General features: G+C 33.7%; 1 protein-coding gene across 1 annotated transcript in view; it reads right to left on the bottom strand.

Annotated features, from left to right (window-relative positions):
• The window catches only part of LOC120630077, a 65,740-nt gene that overhangs the window by 18,652 nt on the left and 23,912 nt on the right, over positions 1-23,176 (bottom strand). Inside the window, exon 3 of the mRNA XM_039899224.1 lies at positions 2,101-2,165. Within this exon, the coding sequence (XP_039755158.1) occupies positions 2,101-2,165 (65 nt within the window). The remainder of the gene's footprint in view (positions 1-2,100; positions 2,166-23,176) is intronic.

Here is a 23,176-nt window from a genome sequence, read left to right as displayed (position 1 = left end):
GTTATAATTATTTGGTAGATTCTAAGGCGGATAATTATTGCTAACCTTTAATCTATAACGACAACTTAATGCTATGCTTTAGTAGTAGCAGAGATTTTCCCGGACGTGGGAAAGAAAGAAGTGAAGAAAGTGTTTCAGTCTGAAGGGCGTGGTTGCTGTGTTCCGGTCTGAAGGTTGGTGTGGCACATGAGGTTTACACCTACGACATTGGTTGATGGGCTTAAGGCAACACTTTATAGCACGGGGTTTTTTGCATACAAAGGCTTGCTCTGTTTATAGGCTGGTTTTCCTTACCATCAGGAGAGCCTTCTGCGTGATCCATCAATTTATTATTATATTATAAGTACATATTAAAAGTGTGCTTTAATAAATACGCAGTCCCGGCATTGACTGACAGCCGAATGGCGTAGTAGGCAGCGATCCTGCTGGTATTTGGTCCCCAAACCAGGCTCTCCGACAAACTCACCATAGGAACGTCACATTTTAGCAAACTCTGTCTGGAGGAACACTTAGCTCTTGCGGCTGTTCTGACCCATTCTTAAAATGCTGACCCGCTTATGCGTGTTCTATCTCATTTATGATTAGAACGGATTGTGAGTGAAGTCCTTTCATATCTTCTTTAGACATCCCCGCACGCACCCATATTTATATGCCATCTATGGTTAGGATGGATTCGTGTATGAAGAACATTAGACACCTATGGGTCTTGTTTAGATATCCTCTCAAGCCACCCTCTTATGCAGCTAATGTCCAGGAACTTCCTGCATTAAAATTCTAGGTCTTTCTTCCTCATGGAATGCCAACATATCTGCGACATCGATATCGGTCACGTTCGGACCTCCTAAGACTTCAAAAATTTTAAAGATTCGTTCTTCCGTACGGATTATAAGCAGAAAGAGAGAGATCTCGGTTACAGTGTTGCTTTGGATCTCATCATTTTATTATACCTTAAATTTTCTTTACAGGTTTTTTATATTTTCATTCTTTCTCAAAAGTATTCCTAATGACAAAGCTCCAGAAAACACATTATCGATACATGGAATCGAAGTTAATTTCTCTCTCGAGCTCCGTTTAGAAGTTTACATAGTGAAGTGATGCAATGACCATTAAATTGCTAAAATATCATGGTTAAAACACACGCTTACAACGAGCTCGTAATTGTTGCGGGTGTTGATAAGTATATATAACCCTAGTGAACTTATTATATACTCTATATTAGCGAATGCCCGCACCTACGTCCGAGTAGAATTTCTGATTTTTCGTAAGATTAAAATAAAAATCCCGCGTCACCGGTTCCCGAAGATACACATTTCATACCGAAAGCTTACCCCTATTTGGCCCCTCTTCTTTTTAACCCATTTCTTATTTGGCATCGCCTACCTATAAACTATCTACCTACCAAATTTTAGCGTCAAGTTTTGTGAGACTACCTATAGTTTCTCACAAAGCTTGACGCTAAAATTCGGTATTTTCATACAAATCTATAACTAAACTACCTATAGTTTAGCTATAGATTTGTATGAATATTGCCAACTTCTACGTAGAGGCTACCCGTGCACCCACTGGCTTCTCCAACCAGTGGTTTCATATTTACCCGTACACCCACTGGGTTGGGGTAGGAATTAGGTACCAATTTACCTACTAATACAAGATTGCATTAAGATTAATATTGTGCGAGGTTTATTTGAAACGAAAAATTCAAGAGATTAGTTATCAAAAACAACATCTAGACATAAGCTCTTCGATCATTAATTTACTAGCTATATGACCAGTTTCTGATTTACTAAGTCAAAAATTTCTGTACTCAAATATAGGTGAGATGATAGCGATAACTTTAAACTAAAGCTACGAGGGTTCCGAACTTCTGGTCTATGAAGAAGCCCATTATTGAGTTAAGTGTTCAAAAATATAACCTATGATACCTATGCTCTTACTTAAAATGAAATATGCCGGCATTTAATTGGTTTCTCGGACGCTTTTTTTTTTACTAAAAAACAAACGAAAATGGGCTACCAATTTGTGATTACTTTTCATGAACACTTGTTGACAAATGCTATCTAGTATATTATTGATCGAAACATTTTGCTACATTTTACTCACCATCCCAAAAACTTCTTTCGTACAACGGCTTTCGTTTATTCGATTCGTTATCGGTTGTCGGTTTCCTGAAAAAAAGAAAATAAAATACATCAGAAAAGATTTACAACACAAAATTAATCGATAACATATTATATTACAAACAAATTGTATACAGTATTAACTATTTTTATTGGAATAGAATACAATAGAATATTAACCAGAACAATACATACAAACCTACATATGGAGTAACTTAAAATTTAACACTTAATTTTGAATAGGCCATTGCTTAAATCGAATTCCTAATGATTTAGGCAATGTGTATAGAAAAAAAAGATTTCACCAACTCTCAGGTGATAACTAATGGTGAACGGTTGATGTGTGCCTAGAAATCTCCTTATCCCTTATCTAAGGAGATTCCTATTTACTTCACAATGATTCCACGTTACTTTAGTTCCGATACTTATTAAGGCATTGCCTTGTTCGTCGTGAGTGAAAACGGGCATATCAGTCTATGTTGTGTCGTGCCATATTACATTTTAGAGATCTCAACCAAGACCATCGGCTTAACTTGCTTGCCAAAGCACAGAGGTGAACGCCAATTTCCTAACTCGAGAAAAAAAAATCTTAACTCAACCCTCGGATCGAAAACAGGAACTCGCGACACATAGTTGAACGTGCTAGCATCTCTAGTTCTAGTTCTACAATTTGACATATTTTTCTCTAAGCGAATCTTGGAACAAATGAAAATCTATTCGACATTTAGGTATGCTGCTTTAATTTAAATTTGATTTAATCACGAAAAAATAAAACGACCAAACGACTGCCCTATTTGGCCTCTTAAAGGTGAACAGGTGTTTTATTAGGAGATGAGGATTATAGCATATCAAATCTAGCGATCTTCAAAATGGTTCTCGATGACGACTACCAATATATATTTTTAATTATCACCATCCATTAACCTTCACCTGAATTTTTGTACATTTATTCAACTTTAGTATGTTTTGCATATTAAACATCCTTGACCAACGAGTCATATTGGTTGCTTCATAACTTGTAATGAAATGCTGAGATTGTGTGCCTTTTAGACGACCTCCCTGGCGCAACGATGAGCGCTTTGAATTTAAGTAGGATGTCCCGCGTTCGATTCCTGGCAGGGGCAATTTGGGAATTTATTATTTCAGAATTTTCTCTGGTCTGGTCTTTTTACCACCCTGCAGACAAAGACGATTAAGTGTTCCAGTGCGATATCGTGTAGAAACCGATTAGGTGGTATGAATATACCTTACTCCCTTAAAGGTTAGCCCGCTACTATCTTAGGATGCATCATCACTTACCACCAGGTGAGATTGCAGTCGAGGGTTAACCCGTAGTGGATAAAAAGAGTATAGTCTAGAGCTAGATATGAACGACACAGTGCATAGATGCCAGGTCCCTTATAACAAGGGCCAGTAAGGGTCATTCCTCTCTCCGTACTTACCGCACGATTGCTATGAAACTAAGAACTATGAATAAGAAGAGAAAATTTGGAGAAATTGGACTTTTATATTTCAAATGAGTTTAAGACAAGTTAATAAATGTGTGTGTAGGTAGAGCAAAAAAAAATATTAAAAACTTCGATTTCGTTGTTCAAATTGGAAAATGGAAAATTCTTTGATGCCCTGAACTTTAAGAGTTAAGTATATAATAAATAAAACTCACAAGTTTAAATCAGTGCCATCGTTTCGATCCTTAGAAGGAAGAGTAGAAAATAAAGCGTATTGTTTAATACCAAATATCTACCACAAACTGTGTTGGTTTGTTTTAAATATTGGTGATAAATAGTCGTTACTTTACGGTATGATAATATAAAATGACTATAAAGTCGGATTCTCTATAATTCGCAGAAAGCAGGAAAAAAAATTCGGTGCAATTGTGTGAAGTATAAAGATTGAAGAAATTATAAATGGCAACGTACAGGTATGGTTTTCCTACTTTTCACGGATTCTAGCAAATTAAGCTTGATGTTCTTAGTTATTGTTAGCTTTTTTACTCTTTGTTATGTTTAAATTAAATTGCGAAATTCTGGACGTCCAAAATTTTCATTTCAAATAATACCGCGCAAAATTTATGAAATTAGAGAACAACAATTATTAAGCACGTGCTAGTGAGAAAGTGAATGTTTATCGTCACGTCTTTAATGAGAACCTCTTTATCATTGTACAGTATAATCGAATCATTGAATGACTAACATGTTTGCATAAACGACCGAGCATTCCTGCACAATAAAATAGTATATTATTATGATTAGTCCGGACTCGACCTCATAAAGAATTATTCTGGCAGTATTTTTGTTATATTTCACAATGTACAACTTGTGTACCTAACTTACATTGAAATCCTAGCCTCTGGGCTATCACCGCTTCATTAATATTTTATAAGCATTGTTAAGCAAAAATACATGATGAAGAAATTGTATTTAATTAAAAATAAATGTCTGTTTAGTTCCACACAGTTTGTTGGTAATCAAAATATCATAATGCTGGTAGATTATAAAGAAAGAAAATTATATTTCACTTTTATTTAATCAATCAGCAAATTGATACCTTCTCATTGAGTCGAGCGATAAAAGTATATTTGAAAACAGGCAGTTATAAACGTCCGTACATAATGTTTTGCTGCATCAACAATTCTTATACGAACCGTTTAACATGTCCCATTTTGTTTTATTTTCCAGTAAAATAAACAAAAAAATTACTGGCTTGGTGAAATATGACACTCGCAGCCGCATTCTTTATGAACTCGAACAATTTACACTTGCTTTGTCGCTAAATTGAATCCAATAACATCGAAAACCTGTCCGGTACCTCTACTAAAATGTCAGGGTCCAGCGACTGACAATCAGAATGCCTGCAGACTCTACCGAAGCTTGAATACCTAACTAGGTATTTGAAATACCTATCCAATATGCGCGACAAAGCCTTGAAGCTGTTGAATATCGAGCATTAAACTAAAGATAGCTTTTTAAATATTATCATTATCATAATAATTTATTAGTTCTACCAATTAGTGAAATATGTATAAAAGGTATTCAAAAATACAAATTCAAAATTCATTTATTTCAAGTAGGCCTAGTATAAGCACTTTTGAAACGTCAAGTATGTCTGTTTGTAGTAATTCTACCACCGGTTCCGAAGACAGATTCTACCGAGAAGAAGCCGGCAAGAAATTCAGCAGTTGTTCTATTCCAACATAATTTTACAATTCAACAATCATTGTTCTATCATATCATGTGTGAGATGAAAGCGGAGTGGCTTGCTTCCAGGCAACCTTGTCATTAAGAAATTCATCAATAGTTTAGTAACCTCGATTTATTAAACGTGTTTTTATACATTCTTTAAACTGATGTATTGGTAAATCTAATATTACTTCCGGTATCATGTTATAAAAGGATATACTCAGCCCCCCACAAAGGTTTTCTGTACTTTCGTAAGACGATATTCTGATATAACTAATTTATAACCGTTTCTAGTAAGTTGATTGTTGTTATCCACTTTTATTTATTAATTAGATGAACTCTGAAGGTGTTAAATCTATACGTATTATTAATAACAAAAGTGGCATTAAAAGTCCTACCAAAATTATAAATGTTTGTCCTCTTTCACGCAGCAACAAAGCAACGGATCGTGATTTTTTGCATAGAACTACTTTATGGGACATAACAAAGACAATCTTTTTATCCCGAAAAAATATACGTTTCTCGCGGAAGAAATGAAGTGAAGCATAATTATTTTAATACCTCTACAAGGTAAACAGCCGAACAAAGTTTTAATGAGAAAGAAAGTACCTCAGTTCTCCAATGGCGCACTGAATATTTTTAATTAAAAAATATATAAATATAGTATCACCGTTTAAGTGAGTTTTTTGATTTGTACGAATATATGCAGACACTAACGTATTTACAATATAAGTAGGGAACAAGGAATACAATAGGTTCACGAGGGCAAAATCGTATGCAGATCTTGTTTATAATAGACTACAGATATGGTTAAGGTTCTCAATTCGTCGGTATCTCTTTTGGGTGGTCCACAGATCTCCCTGGTTACAGCGTTAGGTAAGGGTTTGCTTGTGGGTGAATATTTGCAGTGTTATAAGAATTACTTAGTAAGGAAAAGTAACAAATAAAAACCACCTAGACCAGCAGGCCGAAGAGTTGATAATTAAATATAAGACGCCTTGAAAAGACAGATACTCGTAATTATTAGATAAACCTCTGTAGCACGTACTCGTAACTTGTTATGTCACGCAAATAAAGATTTGAATTTGAACAAGTGAGGCTTTGCCGCATGGTGGCGTGAAAATCCCTAGAAAAAAATCGTAGACGTTCATTAATTTAGATGATAAATAATGGCTATGAACCATTAAACACTATGCGTCGTTGTTACAAATTCTCCTTAGTTATTATAAAAAGAACTTTCTGAGTCCATGGCCGTGGGGTCGATTCCCACAACTGGAACATGTTTGTGTGCTGAACATGAATGTTTTTCAGTGTCTGGGTGCTTATTTGTATATTATAAGTATTTATGTATATCATTCATAAAAATATTTGTCAGTCAACTTAGTACCCATAACACAAGCTACGCTTACTTCGGGGCTAAGTGTATTGTCGTAGTATATTTATTTATTTATTTAATTAATTATTTAATTGGTACCGCCTTTGGGAGGATTTTGCCCCTTTTTCAATTTAATCGAAATTAGATTCTCAAGTGAATAACTATATCCAGAACAAAACTGATAAGCAGGAAATCTCCATCTTAATTGCAGAAAAGTAAGTATGTCAATAACTACTTTTTGGACTTTATACTTGCATTTTATTAGCACCAATAACATTGGCACGTTCACCTACTGGTAGTTTTGAAAATGTATTTTTATCTCAAAATAATGGACAAAAAGTTTTTGCTTAATCTATACCACAATGCGAACTGAAATCGAAAAAAGATGTTTCTGTGTCAGCGTGCCGTCAAAACACGTGACGAAAAATAAAAAGTACAGGGAATTCGAATTGACGCGCGAAAGTCTGCATTTTAGAGTGTGGTGTAACCTAGGTTAACCACGTCGTGACCCCCTCTCGCCCCTTCCACCCTCTCCCCGCTTGCGCCCGCGCAGGTTAAGCCGCCCGTCGCTCGCCGGAAAACCTTCACGATTATATTCAGTTACATCGATAGTCGATATTGGATCAAAGTTTCTTCATAGTGAAGGCAAACAATGCATGACTCTTTTAACCTTTTGAATTCTTTTAAACCTTTTAAGGAGTGAAAGTCAAAGAGAACTGAATGAGTTATTGTTAAGAATTAAATCCGCAATGCCTCGCGTCAGATTATTTAAGGTACTTTTTATTTCGTGTAACTTGATATTCTGATGCATTATGCCTATGCCAAAAAAACATCAATGTGAAAAAGCATATATTCTAAAAAAAAGATAAGGTTACGACAAGATAATACTTTAAAATTGAGATACATTGAATTTTGAAATCATAAATTATAATATAACAGAAGTCAGATTAGTTTCCGACTGTATCTATATTATTATCTCATGCCCATATATTTTTTATAAAAACTGAACTGAAGAAAAAACATGGGACAAGATTTTTTAAAAAGGATATGTGCCATAAGCATCAATAAAGATAGACTTAAAGCTTTTGCCTCACTTTTACATTGATGCTTTTTATACGAAAATAATAATTTGCAACTGAATTGCACTAATACTGAATTATTTTTGCAATTAAGATATTTTTGTGTTAAATATAACGTTAATCAAACGTTAAACATTAAATAGGCTTAACAGAAAGCTACCTGACTACCTGAGAGGACACTAAAATATAAGGCCATCTGAGATGACCTCTCGATAAACAGGAACCAACGATCAAAATATGGCGTTCAATGACGTTTGTTCGAGAAGTTAAGTATTTTAATTTAGTATACCTACTATGATATTTATATATCTCTAAAATAATGTAGGGTTGAATGTCTTCATTCAATTGAAGCTATCTCATAAATTCGCTGTCGAAGCAACTGTTTATCTGGGCAAAAAAAAAATTTAGGTTTTTGTGACTATTCCTTATCTTGCTAATCATAAATAATGATTGATATTTACTATTAGGATAATTTCTTGCTTATTCTAAGAAATAAATTTTTTTTTTCTTTAATTGTTTAGCTGTTGTTTCTTACAAAAACATTATTGCTCTCACTTCTCGTTTACGACGTCAAACGCTTAAAAAACTTCGTGTGACTTTTGAACAGGTGTTCTGAAGAATCAACAATAATAGTGTCTAATCTTAATGTAATTAAGGTGCAATTGAAACACGTATGTATTTTCACATGCTGTTTTTTCGAAATATATATTTAGTAAGCAAGTAACTTTTTTATTTATGTTCTTCTGGAATAACGATATAATAGTTTAGTTTTTGAACTTTTAACCAGTATCTACGAAATTATAATGAGCACAAAAGCTCTACAGAGTACCTCCGCGGACTCTGAAGAAACAAAGAAAAATGCTATCTCTAGAGTATTATCCATTATGTAACCTGATCTCACCAGCAAAGATTTTAGAATATTGACTAAAATGAAAGAAACATGAAACTTCATTTTACTGGTATGGTGGTACTGGCAGCGATTGAAGCAATAGATTATTATTTTAACCCAAAAATACTTAACTACTGGTAGCAAAATAATCCACCATTTCCCTATTTCTATTCCAGTAACTTCAAACATAACGAGTATTCAACTCGTTATGGCGTGAGTTCGCCATACGACCACAAACCGAAATTCACAGTAAGATTCTTTTGATATTTTACTAGACCACGACCTGTAATAAGGAAATGCCATAATGTGTTGTGAACTTTTGTGAATTCTGTTAGACGTCTGTAACTGCATATGGCAATTTATAATATTTTTAAATAATTTAACCATACAAAAGAAATCTATTTAATTTCCATGTTAGTTTATTCGCAATTATTATTTGTTAATTAACGATTATAAAGCACTAACAGACAGACGAAACAATTTTATTTATAAAACTTATGTTTTATTTATTATGGCTGCCACTTCTGCTACTTCTTACGTGAAGTTTCTGGTTATCATAGAACTAAGATATTTTTACAGGCAACACAATAGCATACATATTCAATTATTAATATTTACTTGAAGTTTACAAAGTCAAAGTCAAATATTTCTTTATTCAAATAGGCACATAGATGGCACTTTTGATGCGTACAAAATGTGTACATAGCAGTGAGTAGTGATGGCGATAACTACAATCGTAAACTTAAAACTAAAGCTACGAGGGTTCCAATCGCGCCCTGGTCTAAGAAGAAGCCGGGTGTTCTTTTTGTTATCACCATCTCACATTGTAAATCCGTAATCGTAATCCTTTATACTATAACAGGACTTTTCTATAAGCTTTCGCTTAATACAAACTTTGAACTTCTTTAGTGACATCCCCAAGATATTAACCGGTAATTTATTGTAAAATTGTATACAATTTCCTTTAAATGAATTGCTTATTTTGTGTAGTCTAGTGTACTGCACTGGAAGTTTATTTTTGCTTCTAACGTTCAAATTATTGCAGTGACATTTTCTTTTAAATTTTGATATATTTTTGTGAACATACATTACATTTTCAAATATGTATTGGCTATAGAGTGTCATTATTTTAACATCTTTAAATTTATCTTTCAATGGCTCTCTCGGACCCATTTTATAGATCGCACGAACAGCCTTCTTCTGCAGCACGAAAATAGTGCCAATATCAGCAGCATTACCCCATAGTAAAATTCCATATGACATAATGCTGTGAAAGTGACTAAAATAGACTAGCCTAGCAGTTTCTATGTCTGTCAGGTGGCGTATCTTCTTTACTGCATAGGCAGCAGAACTAAGCCTGTTCGATAAATTATTTACATGAGGGCCCCATTGAAGTTTAGCATCTAACGTTATTCCTAGAAATACTGTTGTATCCACCGGATTCAATTCCTCATTATTAAGTAGTATTATTGTTATTTATATTGTCTAAATGGTCGTATTTGTTTGGAATGTACTTTTAAAAAAAAACTCACCATGTTTGGTTTGTTCTCTCTCGTTTGGTCCGTTGTCGTAATCCTAGAGTTGTCTGACAAAAATTGCTACTAAGCGATAAATCTTTCATATTATTAAGATTTTAATGAAGATATCTGTACTATGCACCCATAAGCTAAAACAGGTATTTATTTATTTACATTTTTAATAATAAATATAATATACTTTTTATTCAAACAGAACCTTAAAGACCAATTTTGTGTTCGACTATTATTTTTTCGTGTGTAAATTCTAATGCATGTAGGTTATGTTGGTGGTGTCTTCTTCTACACACAACAACTAGCCACCAGCCTTATCAAGCGACGAGCGCCCAGATAAAGCCTCTGGGTAGGCACACCGAAAACACGCATTACGCCTTCCAACTAGAGGATTTAACACCGATGGGACACCCCATTGATGTAACCGAAGCTCAGTTCAAATTTCAACACCACAGGGATGAAGTTTTAAACATATATATGTTGACCCCCTACAGTCTTTATAGCATACGTTATCAAATGTCAAATAACTAGATGTAAAGTACATAGGTTAATGGTAATCAAACACACACCCAATAAATAGACGCAAACTATCATTTAAGATGCAAGTATGCGCAATAGCGATACGAATAGCTTTAATGATTAGCATAACCTTATAATTTAGAATAAGAACCCCATTAATGTACTCGCAGCAAGTATAACGTATTTTACGATTTTCATATCGGAGTGGCATACATAATATTACCATGCTATTATAAAATACCATATAGAGAATACCGGTATTCCTAGTTCAGTACACGTATAACATTGATCGAGCAACCTTCCCTTTTAGTCCGCCTGTAGATATAAATAGCCACTATTGCCTGTACTGCCAGTTGTTTTTTTCATGTTCTATGGTCTGTTGTTCACTGGTTTATTATGCAGCTTCTTGTCTATTAAACTGCCGTATAAATAATGTGCATCTACATTTCCATTTCATACGTGAAATTCCATTTCAATAAAATAGGTCTGGGTTTTGAGATCTTATCATTTTTTAATATTATTTTGAAATCTGGTCTCGGTTTTGAGATCTTATCATTTTTAAAATTATCTTGCTTATCAATTATTTAATAGAGCACATTTATGTAGTTACCTACCTTATTCTTTGGTTTAATGACACTTGCATGGAGTTTGCAATTTCTCTTATATATGCGCGGAAAAGTATTTAGGTTTAGATGTTCAGTTTTTTAATTCATTATTAATAACTAAGTTATATTTTTAAACTACAACTGCAGCTATAATACTTTGTATAAGGAATTATTATATTTAAGTATTGTTTTTTTTTCTTATTTATTGTAACAGCATTTTATCTATAAACCACCTTATAAATAATGTATATAGGTATTGCTTCAATAATAAGTTTGTTGAATCTTGATATTGTGAACTTACATTCCGAACCTACATTCCATTTTCTTATCTTATTCGTATATCCTTTAGTTATAACGCCACTTATCGATAAAGTTTATTAATAAATAGTAGATACGTTAGTTACGGTTATTTTTAGAAACCTCTTCCATTGTTTCGTGAGTTTATTAAAAGAAAGAGTTACGTATATTATAAGCAATAATAAGTTTTTATATTTTACTTCGGAAGAAAAACTTTTGTAGAAATGTGCAATGCTTTCTCCCATTTAGTGACCTACAGACTATCCTCCAGTCCTAATGAAACCCTAAAGAAGGTAGCTTCATTTCTCAATTTTAACCTAATAGACAATAAGACTTTTGGTATCGTGGTATCTAAAAATAAGTAATATAGTATGAACGACTTCAAAAAATGCTTATTAGCGACATGTTTTATGTTTTATCAATTATAAAATCATAAGTAGACTAATTATGATGAGATTATTATAAAAGTAAAAAGAAGTCCGTTGCTTTTAAAAATACATGATAAGGCACTGAAAGATACAAGCCAAGTATAAAGGTACCGTTAGAGGGTGACACTTTAGTTCGAAGAATCTCACGTCGTTCTTCATTAGGTACCTACCTATAACTAGCAGGGTTGTCAACTCTCCCAACCACCATTCGTTTTCTTTGTGCATGTGCAAAATAAATATACTTTACTCTCGAAAACAGCGTAAGTTTATGAATTACATACGCAGATATGTTTTGTGTTTTTTTTTCTAGGAATGTTTTCCAGCGTTAAAAGTTTCCTCTAGGTAGAAGATATAATTCTGCCAAGATAACTTCAACGATTTTGTTACGACCAAACAGACAAATAAATTTTGCATATATAATTTAAGTAATGATGTTGTTGAATGGCTATACCATGTTGCAAAAGACCTAGTGGCTTCAACCCAGAATCAGATATATGATTCATAAAAAAACTTGAAAAAAAAGGTTAATAAACGTACTACTAATAAGAAAGTTTAACGAAAAACGGGTAACAGTATCGTCTGTCCTACTACTACCATCTACAGCGACCACAAACCCGGCTGCCCAGCGTGGTATGATAGACAACCCCTCCCGTTTGGACAGGCAGTTATTCGACAGGAAAGACTCCACTTTGTGATTAAATCAAAAAACATTGTCCAAAACAAAATATTGGATAGAAGCAGGTATTACTTTGCGGAAATCCATGATGATAAAAATTAAGCTTAATTTGCTATACTCCACGAAAAGCAGGAGAATCTGTATTGTGTAATTAATAATTTCTTCAATCCTTATACTCCACACCAATCAGATCTTCGGCAATGTACCCTCGCACGTGTACGCACGTTTCGCTCCGGGAACCGGAGCATCCTCAGGAGATTTTTATTTATTTATTTATTTATACTCTTTATTTGCACACAAATAAAAATACAGTAGAAGAATAAAAGAAAACACACACAGAAGAAGTATACAAAAAGCGGCCTTATCCCTTTTTAGCGATCTCTTCCAGGCAACATTAGGATAAGGAAAACAAAAGGATAACATACTGCAGGTTGTGCATATTAAAAAAAAATAAAAACATACTAATACTTAAACTAGATTACACAAATAAAATAATACATAATATATTTAAAAAATAATAATAATAATAAACTAATATATACTATAACATATCATAAATACATTAACAACAGTTAATACTATTACTAGTCGTCTTCAATGTAAACTAAGTCTAGTGGTTTTTGACAGCTTTCTTAAAAATACAAAGTGACTTAGACTGCCTTATGTCGATTGGGAGCGCATTCCACAGCGCTCTATGGCTTGGAGATGTTGACTTTACAATGAATAATTGTCAACTTAACAAATAAAATAAAATTAACTTAATTTTCATAAACATTGTCCCTATAAATTGACAGCCCTCGTAGCCAGTATCGTCAGATCCTCAACAAAAAATATGTTTGCTCCCACACTACATGTTCTGTCCGACAACGTACGGTTACATTCTTGTTAAATCCTTATATAAAGGTATAAAATATATGATATATCTTTGGAACATGCCCAGTACCGTTGGCTGCAGCAATAATAATTTATTAGGTTTCTTTGTGTAAATGTTTACTGCGAGGTGACCGCAGTTTTTAACATCACACTGTACCTATATTTGCTGCTTAATCATATTAAGGCCCTTTACTTACCTCTTTCAAGTAAAACGTTTATCATTTCTACTTTCAATGTTAATTAAAAGATTGGATTTGCGCAGAGTTTTAACGTATTTTTTAACATATTAATAAGTCAAATTCGGCTTACTAATTACTTTTTTTTTGAAAACATTGGCCATTTATTCTTCATAGGCGGTTTCTCAGACCATTACACTACGCTGTAGTCTGTATTAATTTATCCACTATTCAAAATACACATAAACTGGAGTTATTAAATAAAATATTTTATTCTGGTAATTTTCTCTATTAAAGCAAAAAAATATTTTTGCGCACATTTATATTGAGAATTCCAAATCTATTACAAGCTTACGAGGTAAGAACATTAGTAGCATAAATTAGCAGATAGTTACAAATAATTTCTGACATCAATTTCGTTGCCTATTAAGGCTATTAGGTAGGTATTTGTGTCAGTGCTGTGCATGTTTTTGTATCAAGAATTTCATTTAATTCTCTTGTTTCAGTCAGTCATAGTAATCATAATATTTACATTTTGTGCGCAATTAAACTATTTGCGAGAATATGCATAATTTTTTATCAAATAGTAGGTTTCTTAATTTTACACTTTGATCGTGTCTAGAAACATAAAGAAACCATTGTATTCAACTAAATAAAAAAGGGAGACTCTTGAACGAACAAAAGTTTTTGAGTGTGAAAACTATTTATAGTTTATAATCTTATAACTTTAAACGAGCAATTCTTGTATATATATAATTGGAATCTCGGAATCGGCTCGAACGATTTTCATGAAATTTAGTATACAGGGGGTTTTGGGTGCGATAAATCGATCTCGCTAGGATTCATTTTTAGAAAATGTCATTTTATTTGTGTTTTCTGGTAATAACCGATTTGGTGCAACGAAGTCGCACGGGTCAGCTAGTAAGTATAAATTATATTTACATGTTAAGTGCTTCAACTATAGAAGCACTTATTTCAACGATGAACACTGTCAGCAAAAAATCTTGTAAAATATATGATGTTCAAGAAACGATTTCTGATTCCGCTACAAAGGAAAAAATATATTTTGTTAGCATTTAGTAAGAACAAATATATTTAAATCTGGTGATCCTCAATTTCATTGTTCCTTCTGGCTGGCTGCCTTTAAGATAAGTGTAGGTGCGAACGAATAATATTGCTAACTTTGTAATTGCATTTGAATCGGCCCTTGCCAATCTAGGCATGCTATTTTTCAAATAAACAAAACTGAATTGGCCTTTGATGAGGACCGAGTTGAACTAAAAATAACGAAAGGGAGATCTACTTAATAAAGAAATACAGTCAAATCATTAACCAAGACAACCTTGCTCCTGTAACGTGGAGAACCAACCAAAGTGGAGAAGACTCACGCGGGAAGTGGTGCAATAACAAAGAACGCAAAGTGGCCGCCAAATCCACTTTGCCAATAGTGCACGACCAAGAAGATGAGTTCGTAGACAAATACACTCATTAAACTCTATGAAAATACAAATAACGAATACCTCCCTGTCGCAGGCAGCTTCCAACAAAACGTAACAATTTATGCAATAAGTAACTGAAACTACGGATCAAATATTTGATTGGTATTGTAATCGAATAATAATATACAATATGTTTTCAAACATCAGTTGAATGAATATTTTATGAAAGTCCATTTGACTGAAAACTAGTACAAATATACATTTTAAGTTCCAATCAATATCATTAAGATAAATGTATATAGAGTTAAATAAATTTAAATGTAAAAACTGTTTCTATTCTTCAAGAGCGCGCCCAGATTCTACCAAAACAGGTCAGGTTCAGGTCAGGTCAGGTTTTAGGTCTTTAGTCTGACATTCAAATCGATACTGAATATTGCAAATAAAAATTTGCCTTCATTGAGCTGGAAAAATTCATCCCAAAACCAAATCCTTTGTCGGGCATTGCGCAAAATACATTATGTGATTTAATCACTGTATTATGCGCAATGCTACTAAGTAAGAACTGTCAGGTTTGACGTCATAAATTGCAGTTCCGATCATAATTTGAAAGTTAAAGCCATTCAGTTCTACGTGCCCTGAAGAACGTCTTCACATCCAGTCTAAATCGTTACCTACGTGTGTACCGTCGAAAGTATGGTTCTAAATTCAGCGATCATCAGCCTAATAATTTCCGCTTTTGGGTTTCCTCTTTTATAGGAAGAAGAGATTTAAATCTTAAGACTTAGTGTTTCAACGAGGTTTAGCGAGCGTTAACCTTTCGACTCCCTCAGTATACTGACAACTAAGAACTTACGAATATAATACCTAATCCAAGTCAGACATTTTGGCACAACCCAAGTCTTCGTGACCTAAGTTAAAACATGTTTACATCAAAAACAACGATATTTTTATTACACATGAAGAAATGAACTTAGACATTTTAATCACAAATGAGATATACACCCAAAAGTAGATGCAGATCAATTAGTTTGTTAAAAATTAAACAGAAAAATTACAAATCCAATAGTTGCATTGCGTTCTAGCCTATAGATAGATTGATTTAATATGTTACTACTGCATAGATATGACATCATAACAAATTGAACCGTGGACCTGCCACAATAAGGCCACAGCGCAACGTTTGTTGGTTGATATTAATGACATCATTGTTTCGGAATGCTGATTCTGCCGAGAAGCCGGCAAGAGTTTCGCATTTAGGTTTCAAAAGCAAAAAAAAAAAGTTTTACTTCAAATAACTGTGGTCTGTGGTAAACTTGAAAGGTTGGTTCTACAATATTTGTTCTGTTATTTGTTTAAAATCTGAAATAATTAGCATAAGCAAATTAAGCTACTTTTTAATTTAAGGTTTTCTAATTAAATCACTAAATATTGATGCACTAAGAACAAATCTTTTTTATATTTGGTAAAAAATAGGATCTCGTAATAATAGTTTAATTTAAAATTAATCTCATCTCATCTCAGCTATTTACAAGATAATGAAACTTATCAAAATAGAAGCAGAACTGCTTCAACGAACGAAGAACAACCTATGAGACAAATAAAATTATACATTAAACAGTTTAAACGAAATAAGCAATATATCCGCCAAGCAATAAATAAAACAATTTTCGAAAATCAGTTAGCTCCATATGAACTACCCCTTAGCGATAAACTACAAGGGCGGGGCACGCGCTACTGCAGTGCACCAACTAGGTACATATTTCTAATTTACATCCGCAGAGGAGTGACCTGTTCTACCAGTGTAAACTAGGCTTAAATTAACATTGTTTCTGTGTACTTTCCAATCGATAAACAACCCAGGGAAAATCTGCTGGTAATGAATACATTATAGTATTTGCTTGAAGCGTAGTGGTTAGGACTTCGGCCTCCATTTCAGGAGGACCGTGTTCGATTCCCGACACGCACCTCTATAAATAAAAAAATAAAAATACTCCGACAATACACACATCGCCATCTAGCCCCAACGTAAGCGTAGCTTGTGTTATGGGTACTAAGATGACTGATGAATATTTTCATGAATACTGATGAATATACATAAATACTTATTATATACAGATAAACACCCAGACACTGAAAAACATTCATGTTTATCACACAAATGTGTTCCCGTTGTGGGAATCGAACCCACTGCCCACTACGCCAATCAGCCGTAAAAATCTATAGTAATAATACAAAAATTTGGAAAATCCAAAAGTGCACGACTCATAATGCTCATTTAATTATCAAATATTGAAAAAAAAAAAAAAAAATTTAAAACAGCTGTACTAGGAAAGTGATGCACAGGCGCCCCTGGTGGAATAAAATGTACATAATATCTATAGATATAGATAGATCACCATCCATGTTAATTTTACATGGATAAATATAGACATACAGTCTTGCAGTTTTCGTTTTTTATTAATTGCAATTAAACTACACTGAATTAATTAATCATTCGCATTCAGTGACCTACAATAGTCGAATAGAATTAAAAAAAAAAAAATTAACTCAAATAATGGATTTTTTCACAAGTTAGTTTTTTGTACGTATACATAACTTATATACATAGGGCATACCGACTTAAACCCTTTGTTATGTCATTTAAAAGCTAATCATTTACTTGCTTACGCGTTAAAAGAAACATCAATAGAAAGCCTTTATGCCTGAAAGTTCTTCACAAGATTCTCAAAGGCGTAAAGAGTCGACAAATCCGTATTTGGCCAACGTGGTATACAACGGCAGATAATCGATAACTACGGCCTGTACCCTTATCATTCTGAGATGAGACCCGTACCCGGTAGTGGGCCGTTAATGGGTTTATAATGATTATGAAAAGCAAGATAGTCACAAAATGGCGTCTTATATGAAAATTTGTATTTACATAAAATAACCAAATAACATTTTCTTTTCAAATACGAAATAGAGAATTTTTAATAAATGTTTTTTTTTTTGTAGTATTTTAACCCATATTGGAACAACGCGGATAGTCTTTTAGTGCTGAATCTCTCTCTCGTATAGAGATTGGTCTGGGCCCGTAAACTAAAAGGCTGAGGAGGATGATGATGACGACATAAGCTACACCTACATCAAACAAATTATATAATGGACGTAGATAAACTGGGAGAAAGTTAAATAACCTAGAGCCCTGAAATTCTTCGTTTCGACTCTTCGAGATTTAGATATAAACCTGGAATAACTTAGGAATAGTTATTCAGTTTACGTTACACTCTATCTAATAAAACCTTTCAAATGTTCGAACGTGACAAAACACTGATGCTTTCCAACTCATGAAGGATCGGTAAAGCTAATTTGGAACAGTTAAAAATCGCACACCCATCCTGCTATCAATTTAGATCAACGTTGCTTAACCAACACGATTGATTTTTACTGTCGCCTCTAAGTGACACCATCCTGACCTTAGTCGAATAAGTGTTTTATAATCAGTGTCAGTGTTTACGTTTTTTATTACCTACGAGTTTACGCTGCTGCGGAAAAAAAGCTTGTAAATTAGTCCCTCACCGCCTTACGTCTATTGTCTTAACTCCTCACTTAATGATGGAAAAAGTAAGCTCCAAGATAAGCAAATTTACATACAAAAAATCGGTGGTCATAAATTATATATAACAGTAGAAAAGCTTTTTTATTCAATAATAATAATAAAGATGGATATTATCATAACAGTATTCATAACGGTCATGACTACGTATACTAATTAAAATTTACTCAAGTTTGTAAGCATAAACAAATGTAACCCATTAGACTGGAATTTTGTTTGAACTACAATATGTATGTGCAAATAGCTAAATAGCCTCTCATAAGCGGGGCAGCCAACCAGTCAATAAGTCGAGAAAGGGACGAGCGTGCGAATAGGGTCAAACGCGCTATTGTCACTACCTCTCGCTCTTTACCACTTCGCGACATGTATTTCTTGTACATTTCTGCATAAATATGCTTGTTTGAACGCCATGAGTGCAAGATCAAGGTCCAACTCCCCGCTTCCGCCTCTTTCACGAGGAATCTATGCGTCGAAACGCGTCTGACTGGCTTGCGGAACCATAGCCGCATTGCAATTTCGCAAGCTTTCCAACTAACTATTTAATTACGAGCTCGGACGCGCCGGTACTTTTTAAAATACACAGGCGTGCGACTTTTATCGGTAGGAAACATAAAGCACAGTTTCTTGTAGGTGTTAAAATAAATGTTGGCGCACAGAACAAGATATTGATACCATCGTCGTGACGGATGCTTATGATTGTAACAAGCGGGTGAAAGTACGATCGGATAGATACAAGCATAAATTTAATAACAGTATTAGATGTATTGGATTGCGGAGACAAGGTCCGCGATGCAGGGCCAATAGACGCGGGCGCACGAGTACCGTTAGCGGGCAAAGCTCGCCGCATGCCGCCGACTCTGGCGACACGATCAGGCCACTAAGTCTCGAGATAATCTATAAATTATGTCGGGTAATATTAAAATTTCGATTGTAGACAAAACCATAACGGCAGTTTTTATCGCTGACACGTTTGCCCTCCACTGCAATCTCTTCTGATCGTCATCGATGAAGCTAAAAAAGACGGCGGAATGTTACACCTACTCTTATTGAGTTTTTGGAGAATATCCCCAAATTAATGCAAACAATATTGTGTGCTCGATTAGATGCTATGATAAACCTATTCGAATAATGAAATGTTAATTTTATGTTCACCCTGCTAATCGCAGAAATATTCAATATATATATATAAATAGGAGTAGATGATAAAAATTGATGTTGGTACATGGCAGAAGATGGTTTCAAGTTTTACTGGTAGAATCCCTAGTAGAATCCTTAATAATACTACTAAAAGAAATCTCATCGACAGAGGTCGATGTTACTGCATTAATAAGTAGGTAAACGATGATTGCTGTATAATATTCTGGTGAATATTATCCAATAATAATTTAAATTAAGTTTACTAGTAAAGAAAGTCCTTTCAAACTAAAACTATTTAATTTTTCGTTATTGCAAGGTTAAGTGCAAGACTTATCTTTCAGTAAAAACCTGCATCTTGATGTTTATAATAATGAACAAATTTATCATCTAAACAAAATTTTGCTTGAAATTAGTCTTCGGACTAAAGTAATAAGAAAGAATAAGGTAAAAGAAAGCCCACATAAATGTGATGTCCTAGAATACAACCTCTCAAACCGCTTCTTGGCAAACTAACGCAAGAAATACCAAATGGTTTCACGTACGCACATAGAATATGCCAATATGCCAATATGCCAATAGTGACTGAAAAGGCGTTCCGTTAGAGAGAACATCAGTATGTGACCTCGAATGTTGTAGTCTCGTCTAAAATGACTTGCACCTTGGTTCAATTTACAAGTGCGACCTTGCGTAAACCTCAAGCTATTATAGGATTAAAAGAGAAAACTGTTCCTAGCTGCACGTCGAACAAACGCATCAAATAAAATATAAATCTTGTTTTAAAGTATAAACACGTTTCAGGACCCTGATTCTCTGTTGGTGTATACCCGTAGTTTTATACACATCTTGCTTCACGCTCTGTTAAATTACCATCTATGAAAAAAAAGGATTTTCTTGAAGCCTGTTAGAAGTTTATATAGCATATATAATAAATAATAGAAACAGTATTAAATTCAGTTAAATAAATAAGGGGGTCAAACACTCATGACGAACACGTGGAACAACAAAGTTGTTTGAAGTAACAATCAATTACATTAAAGCTGTCACTGATAAAGAAGACGGTGTGGATGCTAATGTCGATATTGTAGTGTCCAATATGCACCACGTTTTCTCTTTCGAAAATCGGAATGTGGGTCACAATCACAACGGAACATTTTTACTCACTTTGATTATCTCGAACGAAAATGTACCTACTGCAAGCCAATGTGATCAGTGTAAAGCACCACATATGGCATAATACAATTAACCTCAATGCATTAATTAAATTTATATGTTTTGAGTAAATTTATAAGTATAGTCTTTTTTTTTTTTCAAAAGGGAGCCCTAAATTCGGGAAATCAAAAAGATATTAAAACGTAAAACGGTATTTTTTTCTTATCGACACGATTGCCTTGCATATTTTATTCGATGTAATTATGCATTTAATTTTAACTGTTAACCTCGATTACAAATTGTCGGTTGATTTACACTTTATTGTTCAAAAAGATTTAACTATTAAGTAATATTATTTTTATTAACAGCCGTAGAATATTTACATTAAAATCCTCTACCTCAATTAACTTTACAAGAAACACTTTTGTAACAATCGAAACCCATATATCTGACAAGATAGGAGAACAAGTGACTTTTAAATATCAAATGAAATAAACCCTACTCTAGTCTTTGTTTTATTCGTACTTGTTTCCTTATTGTAATAAATGTATATCACCTTGCCATACTGATTTATGAAGCAAAAAATACAATATGTTAAAATTGTTAACTCTTATAGTTGTGCAATTCAAGATTGTCATATCTTTACAATCTGTAGTTTCAATTAAGGATGTGTAGCCACTAGTGTAATTATAAGAGGTCAATTAGTACTTCCAAAGTGTCTGGCATGACGACAAAATATCCAATGTAATTCTGTAATAAGTTTACAATTGATATTATTCTGGCCCAGCCAGATTAAATCCAAAAGCTTAAAAATGTTCAGGGGGATTACATCTTCCTGTCGCATTCCTAGCTGCAATAAAAATGGCCTAGTTTATTGGGCCTGTACACGGACTGACATAGTAGCGTTTTCTTGTCAATACTTAAACATTTAGTAGTAGTAGAAAAGTTAATTCGTAGAAAAATGGTGCAAAGCCTCGAAAGCCATAAGTCGTCAAAAGTTTGGGGCTACTATAACTTCTAGTCACTGGTCTTTGTGATGTTACTTCTTGGGTAACATTGAGATTTTATTTAAATAGCGAACCAATATTTAATATGTCTAAAGTAATGTTTGGAGCGTAATTTCAAATTTATTTCAAATATACTTTATGATAACTTGTGTATCATTAAATCTGTATATTTGTAATAACTCTACCTCCGGGTCTAACGATTGATTTTACCAAAATAAGACTCAGCCGTTGCTGTTTCTCAACATCAATATTTTACTCCACATGTATTATACTGGATGTTTGGTCGGATACAGAAGGCAGTAGTCCTTGAAACGGCACATATTGTGAGGAGGTTTCTCACTCTGGAACCTAGACCGCCGAAATACTTGGGTACTCGAAAGCCCCGCAAGCGGAAGTGTTTTTTTTTTAATAAGTTTTTTTGTATATTATTGTAATATTGTTGGGAATTTAAAAAATAAATAAATGATGAGCCATATCATATCATTATTCTGTTGTCTTGTTCTAACATGAAAACGGAGCCGGCTGGTAACTTTGTGATGAAGGAATACCTATATCAATTGTTTTATTAACTTACCTAATGTGATTCTAATTTATAGTTATCGAAAAGTGATAAGCTAGAGGCATAATATTTTAATTTGTTTTCGGATTATGCATATTTGATTCAAATGGAATGTTTCTGCGCATTTTAGATTTAAGAGGTTTATTTCTTTTATCTCCGAACTGCGGTTCCAAATTGGTTTCAGTTCGTTATATAACTGAAGTGGAATTCCCTGGTGCTATAAAGATTTAATTCGAATGCAATTTGGCACTGATCGCGGTTGAAGCACTAGGCTTATGCAATAGAGGCTCTAGTAAACAAACTAGTGTAAACTGACCAAGGCTTGAAATTTATTAACTACTTAAATACCTACCTACTAGCTGAGCCCGCGATTTTCTACTCGTGGTTTCCTTATTTCTGTTCATGCAAATAAAATACTTTTACAGATCTAAAAATAGCATTCGTAAGTTTCTGATTTTATTATTGAATAGGTTTTCTCCGCGGCTTCGCTCGCGTGAATGTAAATTTTGTCAATTAATTCAGGTAGTTCTATCCTAAAAGTTATTTTT

This window comes from Pararge aegeria, chromosome 2 (genome assembly GCF_905163445.1).
Source record: "Pararge aegeria chromosome 2, ilParAegt1.1, whole genome shotgun sequence".
NCBI lineage: Eukaryota > Metazoa > Arthropoda > Insecta > Lepidoptera > Nymphalidae > Pararge > Pararge aegeria.
Note: the sequence above shows the minus strand (reverse complement) of the source record. Positions and strands in the feature narration are given on the sequence as shown.